Source organism: Pyxicephalus adspersus, chromosome 5, assembly GCF_032062135.1.
Source record: "Pyxicephalus adspersus chromosome 5, UCB_Pads_2.0, whole genome shotgun sequence".
Classification (NCBI taxonomy): Eukaryota; Metazoa; Chordata; class Amphibia; order Anura; family Pyxicephalidae; genus Pyxicephalus; species Pyxicephalus adspersus.
Window position 1 is genome coordinate 20380745 of NC_092862.1, and position 24984 is coordinate 20405728.

At 40.3% G+C, this 24984-nt stretch overlaps 1 protein-coding gene and 1 long non-coding RNA gene across 2 annotated transcripts in view; one reads left to right on the plus strand and one right to left on the minus strand.

Annotated features, from left to right (window-relative positions):
• The window catches only part of BAALC (BAALC binder of MAP3K1 and KLF4), a 48656-nt gene extending 39732 nt beyond the window's left edge, over positions 1-8924 (minus strand). Inside the window, exon 1 of the mRNA XM_072410814.1 lies at positions 8168-8924. Within this exon, the coding sequence (XP_072266915.1) occupies positions 8168-8363 (196 nt within the window). The 5' untranslated portion in view covers positions 8364-8924. The remainder of the gene's footprint in view (positions 1-8167) is intronic.
• A 146-nt stretch (positions 8925-9070) lies between these two features.
• LOC140331953 (uncharacterized) lies at positions 9071-23987 on the plus strand. The gene is made up of 3 exons (XR_011920991.1): positions 9071-9148; positions 11926-12071; positions 23904-23987. It is a non-coding gene; the product is annotated as an uncharacterized lncRNA (long non-coding RNA).
• The last annotated feature ends 997 nt before the right edge of the window (positions 23988-24984 follow it).

Consider the following 24984-nt stretch of genomic DNA (forward strand, 5'->3'; position numbering starts at 1 on the left):
GATTTATATTAGGACCATCATGGTACAATGTACCATAACAGAGGATGGGTTTAAATGTGCATATGTACGTGTGAATGCCTTTGCTAATTTGTCTGCCAATTGCTGCCATTATAATGACTGTAAGACATTTGCACATGTGTGAAACAAGAACCCTCAACTAGGCTGGATCATATATATCCATTGCTACTCTGTCTTGTACTGCCAAATGCTCTACACATGTGCTAACCGAGACAAGCAAAATCAATATTATTGAGTTTTATTATGAAGAGGCCTGAATTGGCTGTGTGGGTATAAATGTTATGATATGTTCCTGACACTCATTTGTACTGAAATGTCCATTTAAACTGTAAAATGCCTTCAACATTACAGAGGAAAATCCAGCTGAATACAATTAACAGCTACGTGATACACCGCGTTCTGAATAAATGAAAACCTTCACAGATATTAATGAGCTTGACATTTCATACACGTTTTTAGAATTCATACATTATTTGCTTATGGGACTGGAAAATTTAAATGTAAATATGAAGCATATGGTTTTTTAACCCTTTGTTATATTTTAAGGACTAGATAAGGGTCATCATCAATATAAGAGCTGAAGTTTAATCTGGTGTCATTTTTTTCCTTCCCTGGTTATTGTTTTCCTCTCTTATCAATATGCTAATGATTTGCCTGTCTGTTCTCTTTAAGGTTTTTTAGACCTGTTGATATTGTATTTTTGTGTTTTAGCTTCTCTATGCAATGCAGGAAGATTTTGATTAGTAAAATGGGCCAGAATGGTACTTTTGAATAGTGGTCGTCATCCCTTTGGACCTCACCGACCACTAAATTTATGGACTCCGAACCGTGCAAGTGTGGGGAGCCGTGTGTCACTCAAAGGGAAAGACACTTTACCCAGAGTGACGTCATGATGCCGAAACCCCAGCCCTCTCCCATCACAGGTCCGAGGCTGCGATCGGAGAGTGGGCGGGTTGTTTCTTGAGATACAAAACCACCCACCCCCTGGGCCTGTGATCCGTATGCGAGACATGGTCTGTAGCTCTGGCTGGGACTCTAATGTGCAGACAACCCCACATGTAGTGCCCACAATACAATGCCCACATGGGGTTCTGAGCCTCCATGATTAAAAAGACTGAAGTCCAAAGAATGAGAGGAGTGGGCCAAGAGTCAGTAATGCTGGAAAAAAGAGTAAATCAGTAAAGTCTTCTAAAAGCAGATCTTGGCCATGATAACTTTTAGCATGCATGCATGAGCCTTGATATGATAAAGGTTTATTAACGTTTGCAAACCAATGCTATACTTTGTAGCAGTGACATTATATGTGTGGCGCCTAAAGATTGTGGCCCGGAGGGTCTCCTTATTACATCTTATTTGCAGAAGACTACAGGAGAATATGGATCCAAGACCAGTCATTATGCACAAGGACCAGCAAAAACTGATATTTATTACAGAAAACTTCTTCATAAATAGTGCATATTGTGCAGAACTCCCTGGGATTTTATATTTAAATAATAATTGCTTGGCCAGGATGTCTTTCTTTAAAGTACCAGCAGGTATAAACAGCTTTTCCAGGAATTTGTTTTGCTTTAGTAAATCAGTCCTTACTTTATTGTGTTTCTACTGTGTTTGTTTTGTAAGCTACTATAATCATTTTATCCATTATCCATTTGTATTATTTTCATTATTCCCACTTGTTCACAGTTCAAAGCCTGACATAAATCATCACTGATACTCCGTCTATCACCAAGAATAATAGCTTGGAAAATGAACAGTTTTGTAGGGAATAGATGCGACCGTTAATCAAACTCAATGTGTTTTAAGAGATGGGTATGAGTTGGCATTTAGGAAACTGTTTATCAGAGACAGATGGCCTTGGAGAAAACTTTTTTTTAGTAGCTTTTGTCTGCAGGTTAAAATAAAGTAATGTCATTAGGATGCTGCAGAGCGAACCGGCTAGGCCTCCATACTGCCCACTCACTATTCATCAGACTACAAATGATACAAAGATGCTCACACTGTGTGACACATTACCACTGAAGGAGATACAAGTCTCTGCGAAGAATGCTGTGTTACCCGCAGAACTTAGTTCTTTACAAGCAATGGCATACTGTCTGTAACACATTGTGACAAGTACCTAACATGGCAGAAAAAAAGCCACCCTTGTAGTCTATCTATAGAGCACAGACAAACTTTTTTTATTTCTATTTTTTGCGGGAAGTGAGAATACCTTCCCAACACAATATATATATATATATATATATATATATATAAATAATATATATATATATATATATATATATATATTTATTTAATGTACAGCGCTGCGTAATAAATCCTGAACCACCTGCTTACTGCCCTGCACCAATCAGAGTATAGGAAAGTGGGTGCAGAAATTCACCTTCTAAGGCAGGGGCCGGCTAACTCCGGCCTTTAGGCCAGATACGGCCAGATACTAGCCGGTAGTTCGTTCCGGCCTAACGCCCCCTGGCCGATACTGCCTAATGCTGGTTGGCAACCTGCGGCTTGCGGATGAGCCAGGGGATGTTAGGAACTATCAGGGCTGGAGCCGCTGGAGCTCCGGAGCTGCCCCCTTGCAGTGCCTCCCCTATTTACCGCGGCCGGCGTTGATACTTCCGCCACCGCCAGATACTGCCTAGCGGGTAGTTTGTTCTGGCCTATTCCATCAGGGGGCGTTAGGAACTACCGGAGCTCCAGTTCTGCCCCCTTGCAGTGGCTTCCCTATTTATTGCGGCCGGCACTGATGCTTCCGCCGCCGTCCGCGGTAAATGTATAGGGAGGGGAGGGATTTCACTTCAGGGGGGGTTCCCTGGTGGTGGGCGGATCCATTAGGGCGGGTCTGGCCTAGTGTGATCCCCCCAACCCCTAAATGGCCTACTGTCCATAAGACTTTGCCGACCCCTGTTCTAAGGGGATGATTAACTTTGCTAAGTTAAAACCCCATATTCCTTTGCAATCAATCCTGTTGTTCAGCCCAGGAGTTCACAACTCCCAGTCCCTGGCCAGTTCACCCGACGGGGTCAGGAGAAGGACCTTGTTTGGGGGGGTGCACCAGCCAGAGCTGCAGACCATGTCTCCCGTATGGATAGCAGGCTCAGAGCGGTGGGCCTGTTGTGTCTCTGGGAGACTGGGCAGGTTCTGGTATCATTACGTCACTCTGGAGGAAGTTTCTTCCGCTTTGAGTGACACCGCGCATGCATGGGCCTGGAGTGCATTTAGTAGTCCGTAAGGTTGGGGACCACTGCTCTAGTCTATTTTGTGTACTTGCAACTGATCTGCCTATAGTATCATGGAATCTGGTTGTTACTGTCCAGCTGCAGGAAGCCCAGGATACATCATTCCTGCCAAGGTGGGAAAGGTGGAGGCGCCTAAAAATAAAGATTGGGAGAAGAATGAAATAAGCCAAAGAAAATGTATAGAATGTATAGAAGAAACTACTAATTAATCTCCCCAGAGAGATCTTATTCCTCATCCATAAATAAAATAAAATGGATTTAGATATACTTAGATGTACTTTAAACAGGACCATCAAATTGTTGAATAGAAATCTTTTATTGACTTATAGGTTCATATGCTGTGTAGCTGCAGCCTGTGCCAGAAACAAGCAGGGACTGCAATGAACAAATAGAATAATGAGTTCATATCTCTACCATCCTCTCATGTGAATCATAGCGACACACAATGTTTGCCTATCCACAATAGATTTCAGATCAATAACAATCCACAAATCCTGGTGCTGTATAACAAATGAATAAAAGGTGCAATAAATGTGATGGTACCGCTATCTGATATGTAATGGCGAGCCAGTGATGAAGAAACTGGAGAAAACAAGGGCCAAAGGGGATTTGTTGCCCACAGTGACCAATGAGGTTTGATTAGTGATTGAGGCTTCAGCCGTGTTTCATGTTGGCAAAAGGATCACCAGCAGCATTTGCTCTTTATTCACCCTGTGGGCTTATCTACACATCGTTAGGCTTAGCTGCAAATGGATATTTTATTCTACTGTACCCAGCTTTTCTAGCAATAAAATTGAGATTGCTGAAAATAAATCCCCCGTGTGATAAAGCCCAAAGTATGCATATGTACTAACATTCTGAAATAATTAAATTTATGTTTTTATATGTGCCTCACAATACGCAATATGGCATGCAGGGAGTTGTGCAGGTAGATCTGCAGGAGCGACGTAGAATGGGTGACAAGGATTTGTGTCCTCCTCCCAGAGGGCTTTGCTCAATGAGGCCGCCAAATATCTTGAGAATGAACTTTTACCAAAATGAAACTTAGTAGCAAAAAATATTACAACAAGGTACTTTTAATGCATCAAATATCCAACAATTATATAAAAATAAAACATTACAAAGTTTATTCAAACAAAAAAGAGTGTTCAAAAAACACACATTAAAAAATGACTGCACCCCGGCATATGTCATGACTACTCTAGGAGTTTGAATCAGCTAAAGGTATTTGTTGACATCTTCCTCCCTATCTCCTATAGTCTTACCCTCCTAAATAAGAAATGATACTCACCTTGGGACAAATGCCTGGGATTTCCTTCCCTCCTTCCTTCTCCTTCCCCTGATGATTATGCCATTACCCTGTTGTGTTGGAGAGACATTGGGGATAGTCTCTGATACGTCTTGAGTTACTCCTGTGGAAGCAGACCTAGAACTTAGCCCTTTGCACTTTTTAAGTCGACAACCAGAAGAGAAGGAACCATCAGTAAAGTCAAAAGACTTTATCTGGGTTAGTTTTGGGTCAGAGACTCAAAGTAATGAAAGTAATGAGGGTTAGGAAAAGGGAAAGAGAAAATTAAATATATGAGTATTTTCATTTCCATTGCATGAAACTACAGCTCTATTGAAAACAAACATGTTTTAGTTTTGGATAGAGAAGGGCATAGGATGAAACCCATCCGCCCAGTTTTTTTTTCGTTTCAGTTCCGACAACTGTACAAAAAGAAGAGGAAATCTCAACAGGGAAAAAGAGAATAAAAAAAATCCATACAGAGGATCGAAGCCCCATCATCACTACTAGAGGACTATTGCTGTCTATGCCTCAGTCAGGGACGTATTCATATACTGCATTTATAAACTTTTTGCTTATCAATTTGGCTGTATTTTCTTGCACAGCCATTCAAATCCCTCTACTTTGCTTGTTTCAATGCATATTAAAATGAGATTCAACCTACCATTTAGTGGCCATTTATCAAGATCAATAGTTGATCCACAGTTGGTGATTGACCTGAACCTACAGTAGGTCCAATTGACAGGGAAATACATTATTAATAAACCCTGGGTCCAATACCCATAAAACACATGGAAAGTCGGAAGAATTCTGCCAAAATGGGTTCTGAGAGCAGTATTTGGATGGCAAATGTTACCCTTCTGTACTTTCTCCAGAGGTAAAAAGGATTTAGGTTGGAGTTAAGCTTTGATGAAATTCAGTTCTGTTAAAAATAATTACATTGCTATAATTATATAACACAGAGCTGCTGAAGTCAAAATTTCCTTCAAAGAGGGGCACAGACAATACCCAAACACAGTACCCACCTTCCATGCATGTGACTGATGAACTGAACAGTGAAAGAAGAGCACAAGGGCAGGCAGAAGGAAAAGGGCCAATGACCAATAATGTCTGTGGTTTCCCTGCAGCTGATCCTCCACCATTCTAGATTTACCATGCTTTGTTCTGCACTATATCTCTGGGTGCCCATTTTGGTAGAGGCAGGGCTTTGATTCCTCATGTCAGCCTCCAGCTAGGAGAACAGCACAATAATTATATTACCAACCCTCATTTACATCACATGTAGTACTGTCTTAGGAGTGCCTAGGCATTTCCCTGAAAATATTCCAGACACAGGGTACCGATTTCAAGTTAATGTTTTAAACACAATAACATTTTTAACATAGCAAGTCTTTGCTTTCTAAGTTTAGCTCCACTATAAGTTTATTGTATTTCATTCTTTTTTATTTTTTTTCTCTTCGATCAGCAATGACACCGGAGTGCATGTACTAACACGCTTCTCATTAACACCTTTCACATACGTTTAAAAAGATCCTTCAAAGTAATTAGCAATAGGCAGGTCAATGTGCTTTTAATGCAGCAACCCAGAGTCTCCAGACCTTTTATTTAGAATGGGCTTTATTGCAATATGGTTCATGAACAATATAGAAGGAAATGTGTCTACTGCACCACGGGAGCTTTTTTGTCTGGATTAGACCCACTCACCAATCATGTTAAGAAGGATGAGAAGTATCCAGGAATACAAATTTATGTTGCACACATGTACCTCAGCTGTTAGATTTATTGGTTACCAATGTTCCAAACAGCTGAATTTAATAATCATGGATACAGACAGCAATTTGCAGATTCTTAAGGATGGTTCTTTGTAAACCAGCCATTCTCAAAAAGAGTTCTATGGAACCCTGAGGTTCCTCCAGGGACTGCCAGGGGCACCCTGATCTATGGCGGACTGTTCTTCCATCTGATGATGCCTGAAAAGTTCCAGGTTTAACACCATGAGCATGACTCCCAATGATCTTTTTACCTGTCTGTAAGGACTGACTTTGGACCCCCATGGTAAGAGGGACATTCTATACAATAACCATCAATTTGTGGGGTATCTTTCCAATTTATCAGGCTACAGCGTGAAGTACTGTCACTGGCAGGATCTCAATGTAAAAAAGGGGAGCAGAACCGCTTGCAAAAATCACTAGCCTGAAGTTAGACATAGGGTTAGCATACATTTAAATGCAATCAGGTTCACACAATTTATGTGCATTTCCTCATAAAAGGGTGCAAAGTGTACAGTCCTGAAACTTCTCAGCCAACAGAGGGCCCCAAGTCAGTTCAGCAAGGGGCCCTAAGCGAGGTCTGCAGAGGAGCTCACTGTTGGCCACCACTGCAACTCCATGTGTCTTATTGTCTGTTTTTATGCAAATCATGTTACTTTTTTGGATTCCATCAGCCAATGACATGTTAAGTAAAGTTGATTTTGCTATGGGAGCAGCTGGATACCATTTGCTAGAAACACTTTAAAGGCATATAACTTCAGCATGTGCATTAAATCCCAATGGTGTCATCAGAGCTCTATTGCAATACTATTTACCAACCAACAGCTAACCCTTAAAAAGACAATTTTATTACAAATTCAAAAGCATATCCCTGGTCAAAAAATGCCTCATTACATATACAGAAAATAGTTTTGTTTTGGATATATCACTTGACATTTTTGTTAACAGGAACAATAAACAGATTTTTATCACTACAAAAATATAATTGATGCCATATCTAAGCAGCAATGAGCGCTATGATTAAAAGCAAGCCTGGCCTGAGGCTGGTGCTGTTGTAAAAATGCTAATTGCCTGGCTGTGTTCACAAACTGCCTTCAGTACTAACCCGTTATCAAAATTACACTGCAGCTTTGAATTCATATGCTACATTCCTGATTTAGGTCAGAGAAATCCAAGCAATCAGTATCCAAAAGAGATAATAATGGTGTAAATGTTTTTAACAAGGCAGCATTAATTTAAAAACATGGTTAAAAATGTACAAAATATATACAAAACATTATATTTTTAAGGCACCGTGTGACTTTAATGCTGACCATACACTCTGAAATCATCAGGCAGTTTTATTCACTTTCAATCAAATTGAACAAAAAAACTGTCACCAGAAGTTTCAACAATTCCATTGTAATCTACTGGTGGTAAGTTGCCTTGGTCTGTTTAAAGAAGGTCTGAAATTGCCTGATAATTCTGTGTGTAAAGATTTTGTTGCAAGTGAATAATGCTTGCACTTGTCCTAAAAAGCTGAATAAACTGCATCAATGGCCAATGGTAGATCAGCTACAAAGTTACATTCAAAGGGAATCCCAAAGACCAATCTTTGGAGATCTCCTTTCTTTAAATTTTGTCCCATTGAGCAAAAATTCCCTGTTTCCTTTGCACATTACATTCAACTCATGTCATTCTTTAGCTTTTATACATTTATGTCAAGAGACATAAGGCGCAGTCCTATAGCATAAAAGTAAAAAAAACTACAGCAGTGTTTTGTGTTGCTGATGGGTACCGGATAGGGTGACATGACAACAGTCAGTATCTGGTTGGTGGGGATGGAGATGATGAGGTGACAGGGTGACGGGTCTCACCAGGGTGAATGGATCCTCTCTTGTCCCTTACGGCGGACTCTGCCGAGCTGTGTTCCTCTTGGCAGGCATGTCCCACCAGTCCCGATGGTGGGATTTCAGTGTCAGTACTGGTCAACCAGGTGGATTCCGTCTCCCTTGTCCAGCTCTCGTAATAGCGAGGTTCTATGGCATCGGCTCTGCTTCCTCCGCAGCCCATGGCGCCCTCAGTGACACAACGATAACAGTGGCTGGGGGGTCCTGGAAAAAAGGCAGCTTCGCACTTTTTTTCAGCTACAGTGCGTAGAATGCTAAAGAAGGATTCAGGAAAGCCCAGGTAGCATCATGTCCATTCAGCGGGCAGGCAGTGAAGTCGTAAGAGGTGCAAACATGATAAGATTTCTGCAAAGTGATGCAGAGATGGAACAGGGGGGCTGGTAGCTATGAAGTGTAATTATTATTGTGCGGCGTGCATGGCATGCCTATCGGTTTCTGGATTCTCCTCTATGCATCTTCTTCCCTTGCTCCTCCACATACTCAATACATGCTCTCTCACTAATAAACATGAGTCCCCCCACCTCCTGATGGATGGGAGTGAGCTCTGCTGACGTTGGTGCCTGTAAGATGAAGGAGGACCAGTCTGCCTCCACTGATGCTTGCTGCAGACTCTGAATGCGAAGAGGATGCAGCAGCTCTTTGTGTCCCTGTGTCAGGGCACACGGTTGGGAAGGTGGAGTTTGATGGATTGTAGCTTCCCCCCTCCTTGAAATGTTAGCAGAGCATGGATCATGTGCAGCCGTGACGTCACTACACATTCATTACTGCTCACACACGTGCGCTGCCCCTGCAGCAACCTCCCCCCACCGGGCGTCACTGCGCCTCCCCCAGTGTTAGAGAATCCCCAATGTAACCTATCTGCGTCTGCTCACGTCATCAGAAGTCGATAATATTAAGGGGGAACTCAATTCGTGAAATACTGCAACGCCGTCCGCACTGATATTTTAGGTTTGGAATATTTATTGGAACATTTATGTGAAAGTAATTGGTGTGATTTGAAAAATGTTACCATCGTTCTGTGCTTTTGTGGGTTTTAGGTAATGAGCTTTTGAGATCAGTCTGTGTTTTACTTTTATCTTCCCTGTAAGTAAACACGAATGTATGGTATAGGCGTCAAAAATGCTTCACGAATGCATTACAAACGTCCACGTATGCTAGGTGTGTACAGTTAGATGTTAGATCCAGCAAATTATTAAAGTTATTAAATTTTTATCATTTTACCACCGTGCATCACTCCATATCAAACAGATTGCAGCAGAAAAATTGATCGCTCAAGTGCCAATGGAAATGCAGATTGCTTGCGGAACGACCCCCAGCAACCTCTGGATGAATCCTGGTTGAGAAACGCTGGATTGGACATTTGATTCAGTAAGAACAGTGATTTCGACAAAATTTGAATAATCCACTGATCAATTTAATTGATTTTTCAATAATTATTGATCAGAAATTAGTTTAGATTTGTTAAAAATCACTGTTCCTAATGAATCAAATGTCCAATCCAACGTTTCTCAACTGGGGTTTTTCCAGAGGTTGCTAGGGGTTCCTTGAGCAATGAGCAATTTGTGCCTCTCAAGTCAATTTAACTGACACCAATTATCTTTTTGCCTATCTGCAAGGGTGACACTCTTCCCAATGTCCAGCAATGTAAGTGACATTCCTCCTACTGACCATCACACATAATAGGCTGTGAGTTGTGGATATAGTAATTATAGCAGGGGTTCCCTTCAACCTGAACGTTATTTCAAGGATTCCCCCCTGTGAAAAAGGATGATCTAATGTTCACATGTTTTCACATTTTTGTCCTGCTAATCATTCTATTAGCACCCCAACAAAAAAATCCCAGACCAGCACTGTATAGCGCACAGGTGTGCATACTCCATGCAGTGTGCTGTGCGGTGAATAATAGCACAGGTGCATTTTTTCATGAGCTGGTGCACACCATTAAAATGCAATGCACCTCAATGCAGAGAAAAATATGTATTGATGTTTGTGCATGCTTTTATTAAAGGATGAATGGGGCCATAGGGCTTCATTTCCATTTCTGTGCTTATGCTACATTGAAGCTGGGAAGTACGGGAGATGAGGCAAACATGATGTTTTCAGATGAATATTCTATTAGAATGATTCTGGTGAATGTTTAGTGGTGTTTACTGTACAGCTCTTCAGGTTAAGGAGCCCATTTATACCTATCCAATGTGGTGCAGTTAGGTGCCTGTTAGCAAAGTACACACTGATGATCCATGCACTGCATTGTGGTGTCATTTATTTTTAAGGACTGCACAATAAACTAAGGCAATCCACCCACAATGCCCATTTGTTGCAGCAAAGCATGATGGCAAAGGACAGCTATGTGTTGTGGAGTGCTGAGCCAGATAATAAGGTGCTTGGTACTTTTAGTGCAATGTGAACTCATTTAGATGAATCAAATGTCTTAATAGTATGAGCATTGATGTGTGCCACACTGCAACAGACTGCGTGGGTGTAAAAGGCCTAATGTTCAAATGGCCATGAGGTTGTGGTGCGGTTACTGCTTCTTCATGCCAGGGAACCACTGGTGCAGCAGCCCTATAGAGAATGAGTGGGGAGGCAGAGAGTGGTACCAGTACCATTCATTGCTGCCACCTGTCAAATCTGCAAACCAGAAGCCACGTGAAATTGCTTGATCCCAAGGCAGGTCTGTTGGTGCATTGTGGTTAAAAACACTTGTTTTAAACCAAGTTACTATACCAAGATAGTGTGAACAGCCCTAACCCACTTGCTGCCAGCCAGACCTTCATCCTCTATAATACCCAGAAGTTAGTTTATATTTTTGCAGCTTGCTTTCTAGTACTGTAAGGTTCGCTAATATCAACTAAGTACCTGGAAGTGCACATTTAGGTTTAGAGCTGTCTGGTTAGAAAAGAAGCCAACCAAGCACAATCTGTGCTCAAACAGCATTAAAAAATCTCAAGGGTGACATCTAATAAACCCTTGATGTCTCCCTAAATAGAACTTGTCACCTGCACTATACTAAAATCTATTGGTATTACAAGGCTGACAATCCCCTTTTGTAATAGCAATAGAAAGCTGTGAAAATGACAAAATACTTTTAACCCCCCTAGCGTTCTAATTCTGTCCATATTTCCATGCAAAAAGTATTATATTTTTTTTGCATGGAAATTTGTTTTACATTGTAGGCCTATATTTCTTAAGCATAACTCACTTGAATATTTCCAATTTTTAATAAATTTATCAATAAACTTAAATAAAAAAACACAAAAATCTGTTAAAAGAAAACATAAGTAATATAACTGTACAGTAGCATTTATAATATATATATAATATAGTTATATATATATTATATGAATATTTCTTAGTATTGGACTCAATACAGCTATTTTGTATTAAATCCAATACAAAATTATTTGAATTTCCCACCAATTCTCCCGCACCGACGCATGCACCGACGTCACCGGGAAACCCCGGAGAACGTCTCTGCACTTCGCGGCTGGAGATCAGAGGACGTGTCCCCTTAAAACTTAAAAAAACTAAGGTTTTTTTATGTTTTAAGGGACCCGTGTATGACTCGGGATTACCGCTTTTTGCATGGTAAATCCATTCCGAGTCACACTCGGGAATACCGCTAGGGGGGTTAAGTTCCATAATGCACTGCATATAAGATTCAACTAACAAAAACTTGTGAAAGTGACTATCATCAATGAGTGTTCTCATGTGTTCATTCCTAGCTTCAAACTTATTGTTTGGATTACTCCTCCTTGCTTTCCCGCCAAATCCCGGGAAGGAAGACGAAAACGGTCTACGAGCCACGCTGTTTCATCGTGGACTGCAAGAAAGACTTTACAGAACAGCGAATGAAGAAATAATTCCCCAGGTAAAGTTCCCTGTAAATGCTGTAATTGTAGCATAAAGAACCCACTGACATTGCGTGCCTTTTTGTTTATGTTATCTAGAGATTTGAGACTATAAACGGCCTGACGACTTTATTATTACATTTATACCTTTACATACTTATCTATATGTATCAATATAATCTACAATTGTTATAAATAAATAATAATATACACAAATACATGTGTGTAGAATTTTGTATAAGGGCCCACACACCTTCTTTGTACCGGGGCCCGGATTTTCTCTTGTTTGCCCTGTATAGAGGACATATTAGACTTTGCCATGCACACGAGAGTGGGAGCAATAGCTCTAAAGTGATGTTCTGAAAATATTTTAAAAGCAATATCTATAGACAATTCTGTGCACCATTTTTTGCCACTTTAGGGGCCCATAAAATTTTAAAGGTTGAGATATTTGGTATTTATTTACCAAACACAACCTCTATATTTTACAAATAAATTAAAGTTTAAATTTTACGAAATATATGGGTTTTTTTTAACATTGATCCAATATCATGTGACATAAAAAATGAAAAGCAGACCCAGTAGAATTTCTTACTATGGGGTCTTTGCCTAAAGAAAAATATAACGTTTTGGAGCTTGAAATGCATTTTCATGTATAAAATGTCAGTATGTGTGCACAAAATGAAAATGGCTGCAACACTGAGAAGGGTGAAATGAAACCTTTTATTGAGAGCAATGTAGAGGAATTTTAGAAAAAAAATTCATTTATTGTCGGGAATTGCTGCCAGGTCTTCTTTAATAGGAAACTATGCAAAATTCCAGATCCCTTTCTTTTATGCAGAGCTCCCTACGGCTATTCTGTGTTCAAAACAAGCCATGGACGCAGCAGTGTTTCTGCATGTTGAAAATTCATTGAAGCCTTTAGAAGGATTGCTGCTGTGTTTGTGAATCTGCAAACAACTTCATAGAACATTTCCCCAGGCTGTTTAATCAGTGCAGTTCGAGGTACTCTAACCTCTACTTGCTATTATTGGCTTTGCTGTTTTTAAAAATGTCATTTATTGCACATAGAGATTTTACAAATTATTGGCTAATCTTTGTCATAGCAGGTGATGATGGCTCAATTTTTTTTATGAAGAAAAGGACAAAAAAAGGAAGACAAAGACAGAAACACTGAACTGCAGTTACACTTTAAGACAAATTCAACCAACCTAGTGAATCTCATTGGGCCTCTAAGGCTGGAGAGAATACACTTTCAACAGTGATGCTGGGAGATCTAGAAAACCTGGAATGGATTGTTTCAAAGTCATTTGCTATTTGCTAACAAATGTTTTGAATCCTGGACCAGATCTATTCCAGGTTTTCTGGATCACCCAGCTTCACTGATAAAAGTGTATCCTCTCCAGCCTTGGAGAGCTTTAATAAATCAGGACCACTCTGTCAGGATTTCTTCCTGCAGGAACAGGACGGCAGACCAGCATTGGTGTCGTATACTGAAAAACCACAAGTCAGGTTTACCTTGAGCATGTTTATTGTAAGTTAATACATACACAGCACAGCAAACAAGAGTGAATATCAAACATGGTGCAACACACATAAACAATAAGGTATATACAACTATGTACAAAAATGTCAGGGGCATGAGTGAGGCTAGGACAGGACTTCACAGGGTAAGTGGTCGAAGCACCAGAAAGGATTCCAGTACAAGGTGAAGCATTTGAAGCCAGAATATAGAGGCCTACAAATAATGAGCACGGCCCCCTGCTGGTTGCCAGTGGAAGCAGATGTAGGATGCGGTAAACCATCAGCAGGTCAAATTGGTAACTGCAGGTTTCCTGACATTGTTTTTGTTCATCATTCTTCAGGACACATGTGCCCTGTCTACTAAATACAACCAGCTAATAAGCATTGCCAGGAAAAATGTTGTACACATATACAGCATTGCAATCAGGGCCGCATTTCCAGGGTCACCTAGGCCATGGCCCAGGGCAGTATGGGCACTATGGCAGGCATAACAATATCTCTGTGTGGAACTGGAACCTGCTGCTGCTGGCTGAAGATCTACAGTAATAGGAAGCATAACGGTGAAAGTGATTATACTGAGGTCACATGCAGGGTGACATCTGTATTGAAGATATCACTCTTCTTTCTCCATTTCCAATCTTCTTTTTTATACCCCCTCTCTCTATTTTCCCTCCTTTCCCCCTCTCCCCTTCTCTGTTCTTTCTGTTCTGTCCCCACTCCCTCTCTTTCTTTCTCTCCCTCTCTCATCTCTCCCTCCATCTCTGTCTCCCTTCACCCTCCTTCTCTCTATTCCCTCTGTCTCTCATCTTCCTTCCTATCCCTCTCTTCCCCTCACTTCTCTCTTTCTCTTCTCCTCCTTTCTCTCTCCTTTCCATATTCTCTTTCTCCCCTGTCCCTCTTTTCCTCTCCCCTATTCATCTCTCTCTGTCTTCTTCTCCCTTCTCCATCCCGCTTTCTGCCCTCCTCCTCTTCTCTCCCCCAATCTTCTCTCTCTCTCTCTCTCTTTCTCTCTCTCCTCTCTTTCTCTATCTCTCCTTTTTCCCACCCTCTCTTCCACCCTCTCCTATTTCTCTTTACACTTCCTCCTTCTCTCCTTTACCCCTTCTTTCTACCTCTCTCCCCCATCTTTCCCTCTCCCCCTTCCCTCTCTCCCTCTTCTGTTTTCCCTCTCTTCCTCCTCTTATTCTCTCTCCTCTGTGCCTCTCTCCCCTTTTCTCTGTATTCTTCCTCTCTCCTTTTCCCCACCTTACTCTTTCTCTCTCTATTTTTGCACTATTTTGTTCTTATATACCAGCTTTCATAGTGTATCGTATGTGCCTCAGCATTATCTTTTTGGGGGTAAGGAGGCAGCACATGCTAGCTGGCCTAGGGGAGCAAAAAGTATAAATCTGGCCCTGAATGCAATACTCACAGGGCTACAACATACTCTGCTAAGACAATAGGGAAATATTTATCAAGGGATTTAGATTCACAATAGGATTTTAACCAGGCTGTCTGTCATGCAGCAAATGCAACTTATTTTATATGTGCAGTCCCTGTGCCGGAAATCCCGAGCGGCAAACATCAATAGGTTGCTGTAATAATTTCACTCTAATAAGTTGCACATTTTGAAGTGGTCAGGGGCAAGTTTTATTTTGTGGAAGTATTACTAAAGAGAAGTAGATGGAAATAGTTATGATTCAAGCTAAGAGACTAACATATCTTTGTTTCCACATAGAGTCTTATGGGAAGATTTTTGCTAAAATAATTGTTTCAATGACAAGGTCTTTTTATTCTCATTATGTAGTACAGAACTCCATCTATTGGCAACATCAAACCTGCAATTAAAATAATAATGCAGCAATAAAGGCTAAAGTTTCGGCAAATATTCTGCAAAAAATGCATATTACAAAACATAACATATACAGTATTTTCCAATTTAGTTTTTGTATGTACAAATATATAGACATGGAGCATTGTTAAAGGAGAGATCTCATCAGTCTGCTGCTGCTCCTTTATAGCAGGGAAAAGTCAGGCTTCCAGGCTGGCTGTGCTGTGTAGAAGAACTGTTCCATATGTATTTTATGTATCTGTGTTTTCAGCTGTAAAGTATAGACCTTATTATTTATTATTTATCGCTGTGTATTTTGTAGCTTTGCCTGTAGTCTGCAGATGAATGAAGAATACTTGTGAGGTTTTATTACCAACATCAGTCTTTTGATTAATGTGAACATTCCTGCAGTGTTTGGCTTTCACCCAACACATTCACCTATTCTTCTGGGAATACTTGATGGCCATATATCTCCTTTCCTTATAAGAATAGCATATTTAACATTCTTTGATATATAAAATAGATTTAATGGATCTGTGAAAAAGTATTCGTTTTCTAGATTCAGAAGCAAGACATTCTATGCTGGGTTTATAATAACCTGAGAACAATACATTCCATTTTAAAAGGACCAGCTAAGTATTACACTTTTCATATTATATAAAGGGGTGGCTTTTTTAAGGGAAGACCTGAAAGCAGAGCACTACATGCGGAGTGCGAGTTTGGAGGAAGATGATGATGGAAGATGGTGATGGAAGATGGTGATGCCGCTGTCCAGCTCGGGCCAGAAAGAAGAAGGTTCCCAGACATGTTATGCACCCTTCCACATGCTCAGCCACTACCACCACTTTGTTGGTTCTTAAAATCTCAGCCTTTTAACCTTTGACAGCAGGTGGTAGTTGGCAATTCTGATCCTCCTACTATCATTCCCATTCATGTTCATGTAATGTCTCAACCGTGGTAACTGCACCGCAACCTGAATGCCCTTCTGAAATGAGCTCCAGGGCCTGTTCAGATTATGGTAATGCTTTGCAATTTGCTGTCCCACCCACAATAATGTCCACTACTTGTATTTTACCATGATTCACATAGGCAGACCATGTTTTATGCCTTTAAACACAAATTACCTGTGCCATAAATACTTTTCTCCAAGACCGACAACAAAAAGTATTTTAGGTTCTGAATTCCATTGCACTTATTGTTAGTCCTATTTATTTTTTTCACATCATGGATTTTTTTCTATTTTTAATAAACACATACATTTAAGTGGCCATTGCCGAGAGTTAAATTTGCACTGAAATAAAAAAAACAAACATCTTCCTATGCCAACGTGCCAGTGAGGTTATTGGCGCAAATTACAGTATATAGATCCCCCTGGTCTGATCTATGGCTTTTTCTTCAGCAAATGCTGGCTAATTGGTGGAAGATGAAAGCTTAAGCCACGCTACACATACTTTCAACTTTGGCCCCTCTTAAAAGGCTGCTCTGACCTGATTTTCTGCAGCAGCTTCCAGAAATAATAGGAGAAAAATAGCACTCAGGTTGTCACCCACAACAGGAGTCCAGGTCAAATCAAGTCAATTCGCTAAGGTTTATAAACTACTTCATCATTTTTGTAGATAATGTAATACTCTATATTTATGTAATCTTTAATTTAAAGGAATATATATGCCTAAATGATCTTGTATTTATATAGCACTAGCATATTACGCAGCACTTTTCAAAGTTCATACTCATATCTCTAACTGTAGGTCCCTACCATAGTCATATGTCATAATTACAGTCTAAGGCCAATTTGGGGGGAAGCCAATTATCCTACCTGCATGTTTTTGGAATGTGGAAGGAAACATATGCAAACATGGGGAACTCACACGCAATCTGTATGCCGATAGTGTCCTGCCCAAAATTCAAACCTGCACTGCAAAGACCAAAGTGTTAACTTCTTAGCCACTGTGCTACCCAATCAATTTTTAGCTTTGTTCCTTTTTTTGTTACTTATAGGCAGTACTAAAAACAATATGTCAATCTTTATCTTTATAAAGATATATCTTTATCAGTACAGCTTCATTACCACTTGGACACTGCTTGTATAAAGTTAACCTCCCCCCCATATAATGTATTAAAGTTTAAAGGTATAATCAGTCATTCTACCCTGCTGCTGTCTCCCCCTTTACCCCCTTGCATTTGTCAGCAAGACTTGCAATGTAAATACAATACCAGTTTCAGATGTGGCTGTCAAGAAACAGAGTTTATAAACTCTGTTCGGACATAAGCACTGTTACTTTTGTATCTGCTCTGTTTAACTCATCTGCAATGGTTGAAATTTGATTTGCAGTTGATGTCAGTTAAAGAAACCTTATTAACCCTATTAACCTTTAATCTCAATGTAAACATAACCAATTAACAATTAGTTTACCCAACTCTAGCTAACTCTAGTTAACTTTCTGTATTTTTTTTATCCTTAAAAGTGTTACATTTAAAAAAACACACAAAAATCAAAAGAAATTTTCATTTTCATTTGTAAAATAGCTTGCAATGCTTTACACCAAAATCATAACCTAACATAAGTGTCGTTTTAAACAGGACAAGTTAAAAAATAACATTTATACTTTTAACACTAGTTATTGTTTAGTAAAATGACACAAAAGTGATTTAATGTAGATTTTGCACCTAAATGGTTAGCCTATATCAGTGTTTTTTAACCAGGGTTCCTACAAAGGTTTCTAGGGGTTCCTTGAGTAATATGCTATCTGTTCCTATATCTATGAGTCTATCGTGGGTAAATATTGATTGTAAAATGTAACTCTTTTCGAAAATCTGTTGTATGTTCAATATAATAATACAAGTTGAAAAGTCTATTGCATGAATTTTACTAGGTGATGATAACAATGTAGGATAACACAGCAACATTCCCATCTTCTATCATTTCCAGCCTGCAATCACACTGTTTTATGTGCTGCCAAAGGACATGGACTGATGTGCATTGCCCAGGCTTTTTCTTCTGTTGCCATCAGTAAAAGAAAAAACAATTGCATCCATCAATAATAAAATATGGCTTGTGTAAAAACACTTGCAGCCTGCAATCACTGTAGTGCATGTGGACAGAGGATGACTGTAAAATGGCTGCAGGACATTTTCAGTGTTAGGATTAAAAAAAAGATTAAAAAGTTATAAATTAAAGATACCAACATGACATTTAGTTAGGGTTTACATCCACTGAACAGACCTGTCCGTACCTACAAACCCTACACTAATCTCTCTCCCTGTACACTATATCAGCCACACTCCCTACACAGATAAAGCACATTGTCAGGCTCTGTTGCTTCCAGTGTCTCCGGTGTTTTGTGTGTCCACAGTGGCCCCTGTGTCACTGGTGATTATCCCTGGTAAATGACCCCTGGCGTGTGACCTGACCTCTCTTGCTTGCTGCCTTGACCCCGGCCTTTTTCGACTATCCTCCTGCCTTGTGATTTTGTACCGTGCCTGCCCACCTTGGTGTGCCCAAGGACCGCAACCTGGCAGTAACCAGCGGCACAACATCCTCACCATTAGAGGCTCTGGAGAAGACCCGGTTACTGCTTAGACTCTGCACCTTGGCCCTTCTCAGGGCTCGCACCACCTCCATACAAGCGGTAGCGCCCCCCAGTGATCCTGTCTCTCCGTGCATGACATAAGCTTGGTTCAGAGTAATCTGTGTTGTCCTAGGTTTTCAGATAGAGCCGGCTAATAATTCCATGGTGACTGGGGAACTTAAGCAGAATGAGATACTAAACAAATATTGACAAGGCCAATAGCCAGACTATGTTTATTATCAGAAAAATAAAGATTGAGCCATTTACTGATAGAAACGCTTAAGCATCACGTTAGGATCATAAACAGCAAAAAACACATTAACACCTAATTCCTGCATTGTTTTCTTTTTGTTCGGTATCCCAAGTTGTCATGGAAACGCAGCAATCTTCCTTGACCCAGGAGGGATTTCCTGTCTGGCCAATCAGCACTGGGCTTTGGGAGGGCAGCAATGATTAAAAAGGACTTCTGTTCACAGCCTTGGGGCTATTCCGTGTCTTGTTGCCCTACTTACTCTCTGATATTTGGAAAGAAAAAAAAAAACAGACTTTGTATGTAAACTACCTGAAGTGTAAAACTGAGTATGACAGCACTATCAAAATGCTTTTACTATACTTCTGTGACTTTTATAGCAACTTTAAATCTTTGCATGTACTATTTGTTATTTTATTTGCATTAATTGTTTCATATATGCTATAGCTCTGTGAGTGCAGTTTTACTTACTGCTGTAATATAGAGAATTAGGGACTACAAAAAAAATGTTTTCAATTAATATCATGTAGTCTTTTTTAGCCAGTAGGCAAAGCACGTTGCCTACAAAGTTCAAAAACTCAAGTGGAAATTTGTACACACAAGGGATCAAGTTAGTTCAGTTGTGTATGGGGTCAGCTGAGGTGTCAGTCAAACATAGCAAGCCTAATGGCAGTCAGCTGCAATTGTGTGGTCTATTTACATAACTCACAGTGCTCTGGGAATCCCTTGTCGCATCAGCTCGGTGCTTTGCTGTAAACTGAAACTATAATGCCGTGCAAAAACAGCTGTTGAGAATAGGCCCTTACACTTATTTATTGTTGAAAAAAAACAATCGCTGTACGCAAGAACATTTTTGGGGTCCACAGCTCTGGCCGGTGCACCCCCGAGCAGGGTCAGGAGAAGGACCCCGCTGGGGGGAGACATTGGCCAGAGCCGCGGAACACATCCCTGTACAAGTCCCAGGCTTAGGAAAGTGGGCGGGCTGTGTCCCTGGACATAACTTGCCCACTCTCCCATCGCAGGCTTAGATCTGCGATGGGAGAGTGGGCGGGGCTACATCACGATGACATCACCATGGAGGAGGTTTTCTCCCTCTTTGATTGACACCCAGCTCCCCACGCATGCACGGTCAGGAGCCGGTGATTTTAGTGGTCTGCCGAACCAAAAAGATTGGTGACCACTGCTGTAGTACACGATGCATGAACGAGTGTTGTACATACAGCACCGTTCTGCTCTATGGAAAGGGGAGGGGGAGAATGACAGAGCGGCACCCTGCTGTGCGCTCTCCCCCTTTGCTTTCATTAGGATAGCTCGTCGTCCATGAATCCGCCAGGATGGTTGTTCGGACAGTGGACAACGGGCGCTGTACACACGCCAGATTCTCATCCTATATCGACCCTGAGCCCATTATCGGATGAGAACCATTAGACATGTGTACGTAGAGGGGAAGAAAGAAGGAAGAAGTGGGGTGATGGGGGGGGGGGGGAGTTAAAAACTGGTGGGTCAAGGAAAAGTCAGTAAGCACTAAATGGTATAAGGACAATAAAATATGCCCAAAATTGGATAAGGGGAACCTATTGATCCAGGGAGTGCAATTCAACACAAAGTTGGGCGTGCTTCCGTTGAGTTGAGCGGAACATTTTTCCATCGCCATAGTCCAGGAAACGCATCTCTTGACCTCTAAAAAAACAAAAAGAAGGGGAGAGTCAGGCTCCAGCTAATGTTTTTTTAGCTTCAGTAAGAATTTGTAAATTGTTTCTTGTTCATATTCAGGGCACATGGACATTTTAAATCTTTGATTCGGAATAGAAAAGTTTCACTTTCAAGAAAAGTTTCACATTGTATTACTTAACTTTGGGGGCCAAACACCTAGCATTTTTAAAAAAGAGCAGTTAAAGCAGAAGCCACCTTCATTGGTATTATCTATCCTGTTTGTAGATTAGCACTCTTTAACAAATTGGTCATAGAAACTGTAAATCTCGTTTTGGCTCCTTTTTTCAGGAGACCCTGCATCCCTGAGTTCCTATGTACTTACCATATATATGTACAGGATAGATGAGTGCTTCTCAACCAAGTTTTCTCCAGAGGACGCTAGGGGTTCCTTGAGCAATGATCAATCTGTGCTTTGCGGGCCTGTTTAAATAACCTCAGTGATTGTTTTGGCTATCTATAAGGGTGCCATTCTTCTCACCAGCCAGCAATGAAGGAGGCATTCTTCTTACTGACCACCACACTAATATACTCTGAGCTGTGGATATATAATAATTATAGCAAGTTTTACTGTAGACGTGAAAGTTATTTCAAGGGGTTACCTTGTGGTAAAAAGGTAAAGAAAAACTGGGATATACCCTTTCACAGGAACTTGTTGATCATGCATACAGATCAGCTGACTAGTTGCCACATTGGGCCTGACCTATCAAAGCTCCAACGCTGTGGAGGATACACTTTCATCAGTGAAGCTGGGTAATCCAGCAAAACTGGAACGAATCTGGTCAAGGATTGGAAATATTTTCATATTTCTAACCTTGGAGAGCTTTATTAAATCAGAGCCTGACTTATGAAAGCTCTCTAAGACTAAAGAACGTAGATTATCGTGAGAGAACCTGGGTGATCCAGCGAACCAGGAATAGATATGGTCCAGATCTGGTGGGGCTAAAGTCATTTGCTAACAAATAGCAAATGACTTAAGAAATTCATTTCAGGTTGTTGGATCCCCTGGTTCTCCCATGATAGTCTATCTTCTCTAGTCTTGGAGAGATTTAATCAAACGCATTGCCTGTTTCATGCAATATATGCTTAAAAGAATCTGCTAATTTAACTTTAAAATCCAATATTACAGATCCGTATAACAAAGTTGATGAGATGGGATTAAACTTCCTGGGGCAAATGCCCAGAATCAGCGGTTGTACCTGTAAAGCTCTGCAGAATATATTAGTGTGATCAATATAAAATATTTACTGTGTAGAACTTCCTCTACCTATCACTATTCCTTACCTCCCCCCGGGTGATGTATTATCCAGCCCATGGAGAATAATGAAATGCCATCTTTATAAGGTTACTAATAATTGTAAATGAATGTGACACTCGATGCTTCCCTGCCGAGAGTGATTATTCTGCACACTGTTCGTAGGTTAAGTAATTCATCTACATTTCCCTATTCGTCGCCCTGTATTTGTATGCAGAAAAGCCTCCCACTTTCTAATCCCCAAGTGGCTTCCAATAATCCTCACTCACCTATATAGAAACATGGAATTGTTGTAAATATGTTTTGCAGAAAATGTAACCACACAACAGCTAAGCACAAGATGTTCTTTGAAATTGCAAGGTTTTAAGTTTTCATAATTCTTGTCATTGTGGACCTAATCCATTGACATTTCTGTGAATGATGTTTAAATGTTCTAATGTAAGAATAATGCTAGTCATAAACTGTACAATTTTATTTTGATTGTATTTGTATTCATTATTACAATTAGAATTAATCATTTTCAATTGCCGATAATATTAAGAGTTTGGAGGTCCCATTTATTTGTTTGATAATTAATTTCTATTGAAGAAAAAGTCTTGCCCCATCAATGTTCGATCAACATTTTACACAAATATCAAACTAAAATGATCAATAGTGCTTTTTGCTTAGACATTTTCATGTAATCTATTAAAAATATTACATAGGGTTATATTTATTATACAGGGAATCCCCTAGTGGGAATTAATTACTGCCATTAAAACATATGGACCTTAAAGATTCTCCACCAGGGAATGTTTCGGGGAATGTCAGATTCCCTATTTTATAAATAGAACTAAAATGACTCTAAGGCACAGCTGAGGTTGTGGGTGATCTCTCTTTCTGCAGACTCTTGTAACTCTTCAATGACCAAGACAAACTTTGCAGGTGTTTCTTTTTGCATATCGAAGCACAGCTGACTTCAGAAGTTAATGAACAATTATTTTTTTTTTTTGCTTTGTTTGTGATTAACTCACAGTGAAGATTTTATACAGTAACTGACACCACACTGCCTAATCATATTTTGAGACAAACATCTGTCCTAATTGCATTTATTAAAATAATGTACCTGTTCCAACTTACATACAAATTCAACTTAAGAACAAATCTACAGTCTCTAGTCTTGCATTGTCACCAACATTTCTAGGTGATAGGGGATGGCGGGGGGGCTTGTCAGGGCACTTTTATTACCGTATTACTAATGAAGAACCATGAGAACTTTCTGTAAATCAAAGTAAAGTTGGAAAAGGAGTGTTTTTTTCCGGCAATCAGAGAGAAGTTGGGGCAGCCAGTTATCCTGGTCCTGATCAGGCAGGTAGGAATGCTTATTGCAGAAGTGACTTTGCCTGTCCCTTTCTGCATAAAGTCCTGCCAGAGCACAAATTATTACAATGGGACTTTGGTTCCACTATAAAAATGAAAGGAGGGATAAAAAGAGGTATCTTGCAGCTCGTTTTAGGTGCTTCCATACTACAAATAAAGTAAAAGCAAGGCTCCCTGATAGGACACAGTTGGCAAAAAAAATGACAGGAGAAAGAAAAAGTTTGAGCTTTAGACAAACGTACAAAATAGTGACATTTTCTTAAAGCGGACCTGAACTCAACATTTTTACTTTACATAAAAGGGTAGACAGCCCTTATATATAAAGTATACTATGCATGCACAGTAAGATCGGCTCTCTTTTTTTCCCCTTTACAGAGGGCTACGTCAAGTGTAAGATCGGGTGACGTAGCAAGAAGACCAGAAAAGAAGACCGAAGAAGGCAGCACCCAGAGATTCTTGTACACCAGGATGAAGAAGAATTCCAGGATGGTGCGGGACTAGATCGAGGAAAGGTCCAGCGCCACTGAGAAATCCACAGCAGGGTGGGGAGAGAGTTCGCTGGTCTATAGACGTGAGTGATGCCGGGAATTGTAGTAGTGGCACTACTTCAATGCAGCGGCAGGCCAGCTGCAGTTCACATTTAGGATTCCTTTAGGGGCCAAAAAAAGGACGTTGCAGGCCAGATTTGGCCCATGAGCCAGAGTTTGACACCCCTGATCTACAGAATTAAAAGCGTGATTTTTTTTCACTTTAGTTCTGCTATAAGGACTAGTACAGACTAACAATGTGCTCACAGTGCAGTTACACCCCTGAACAAATCCGACACAGAATAAACGAGGGTGGCAGTGAGTGGATTAGTACCACCAGTTGCTGCCCAGTGTCAAAAGTTCAAACGCAAATGAGTGGCCAGCAAGGTGCCAGCTGTTGCTGCACAGAAACCGCTGATCCCACCAACTTTGATAAAACCTAACCCAAATTACATATAGGAAAGTCCAATGCAATATCTTTGGACTTTTTTCATGGTAGTTTTCTTTTTTCCCTTCATGTGACATTGGTTCTCATAATAAACATAGCCAGAATGTGTGATTTCCTACTGATAGCTTGAAACTTTGTTGTTTGTTTTGAAGTACGTTCTTGGAGTAGCACATGATGGGAACCTTGCAGTGATTAAGCTGCTCTCAGATCTCCTTATCCCCAGATGACATTGGACAACAAACCGATGTACTTCCACAGATTAATTCCCAGTCTTACATGATGCACATCAATGATTATATTAATATTGTAAAAGACTCTGACCTTGTAATCAACACCGACACATATCAGGTTTCATTAATGTATCTAATTTACTGCAACATTCTTTTTAATGCAGACTGACATTTATCTTTTACAAATTACATGTTTTCCTAAACTCAACCTAAAGTAGCGTGGGCTAATGATTTTTAAAAAAATGTTGTAA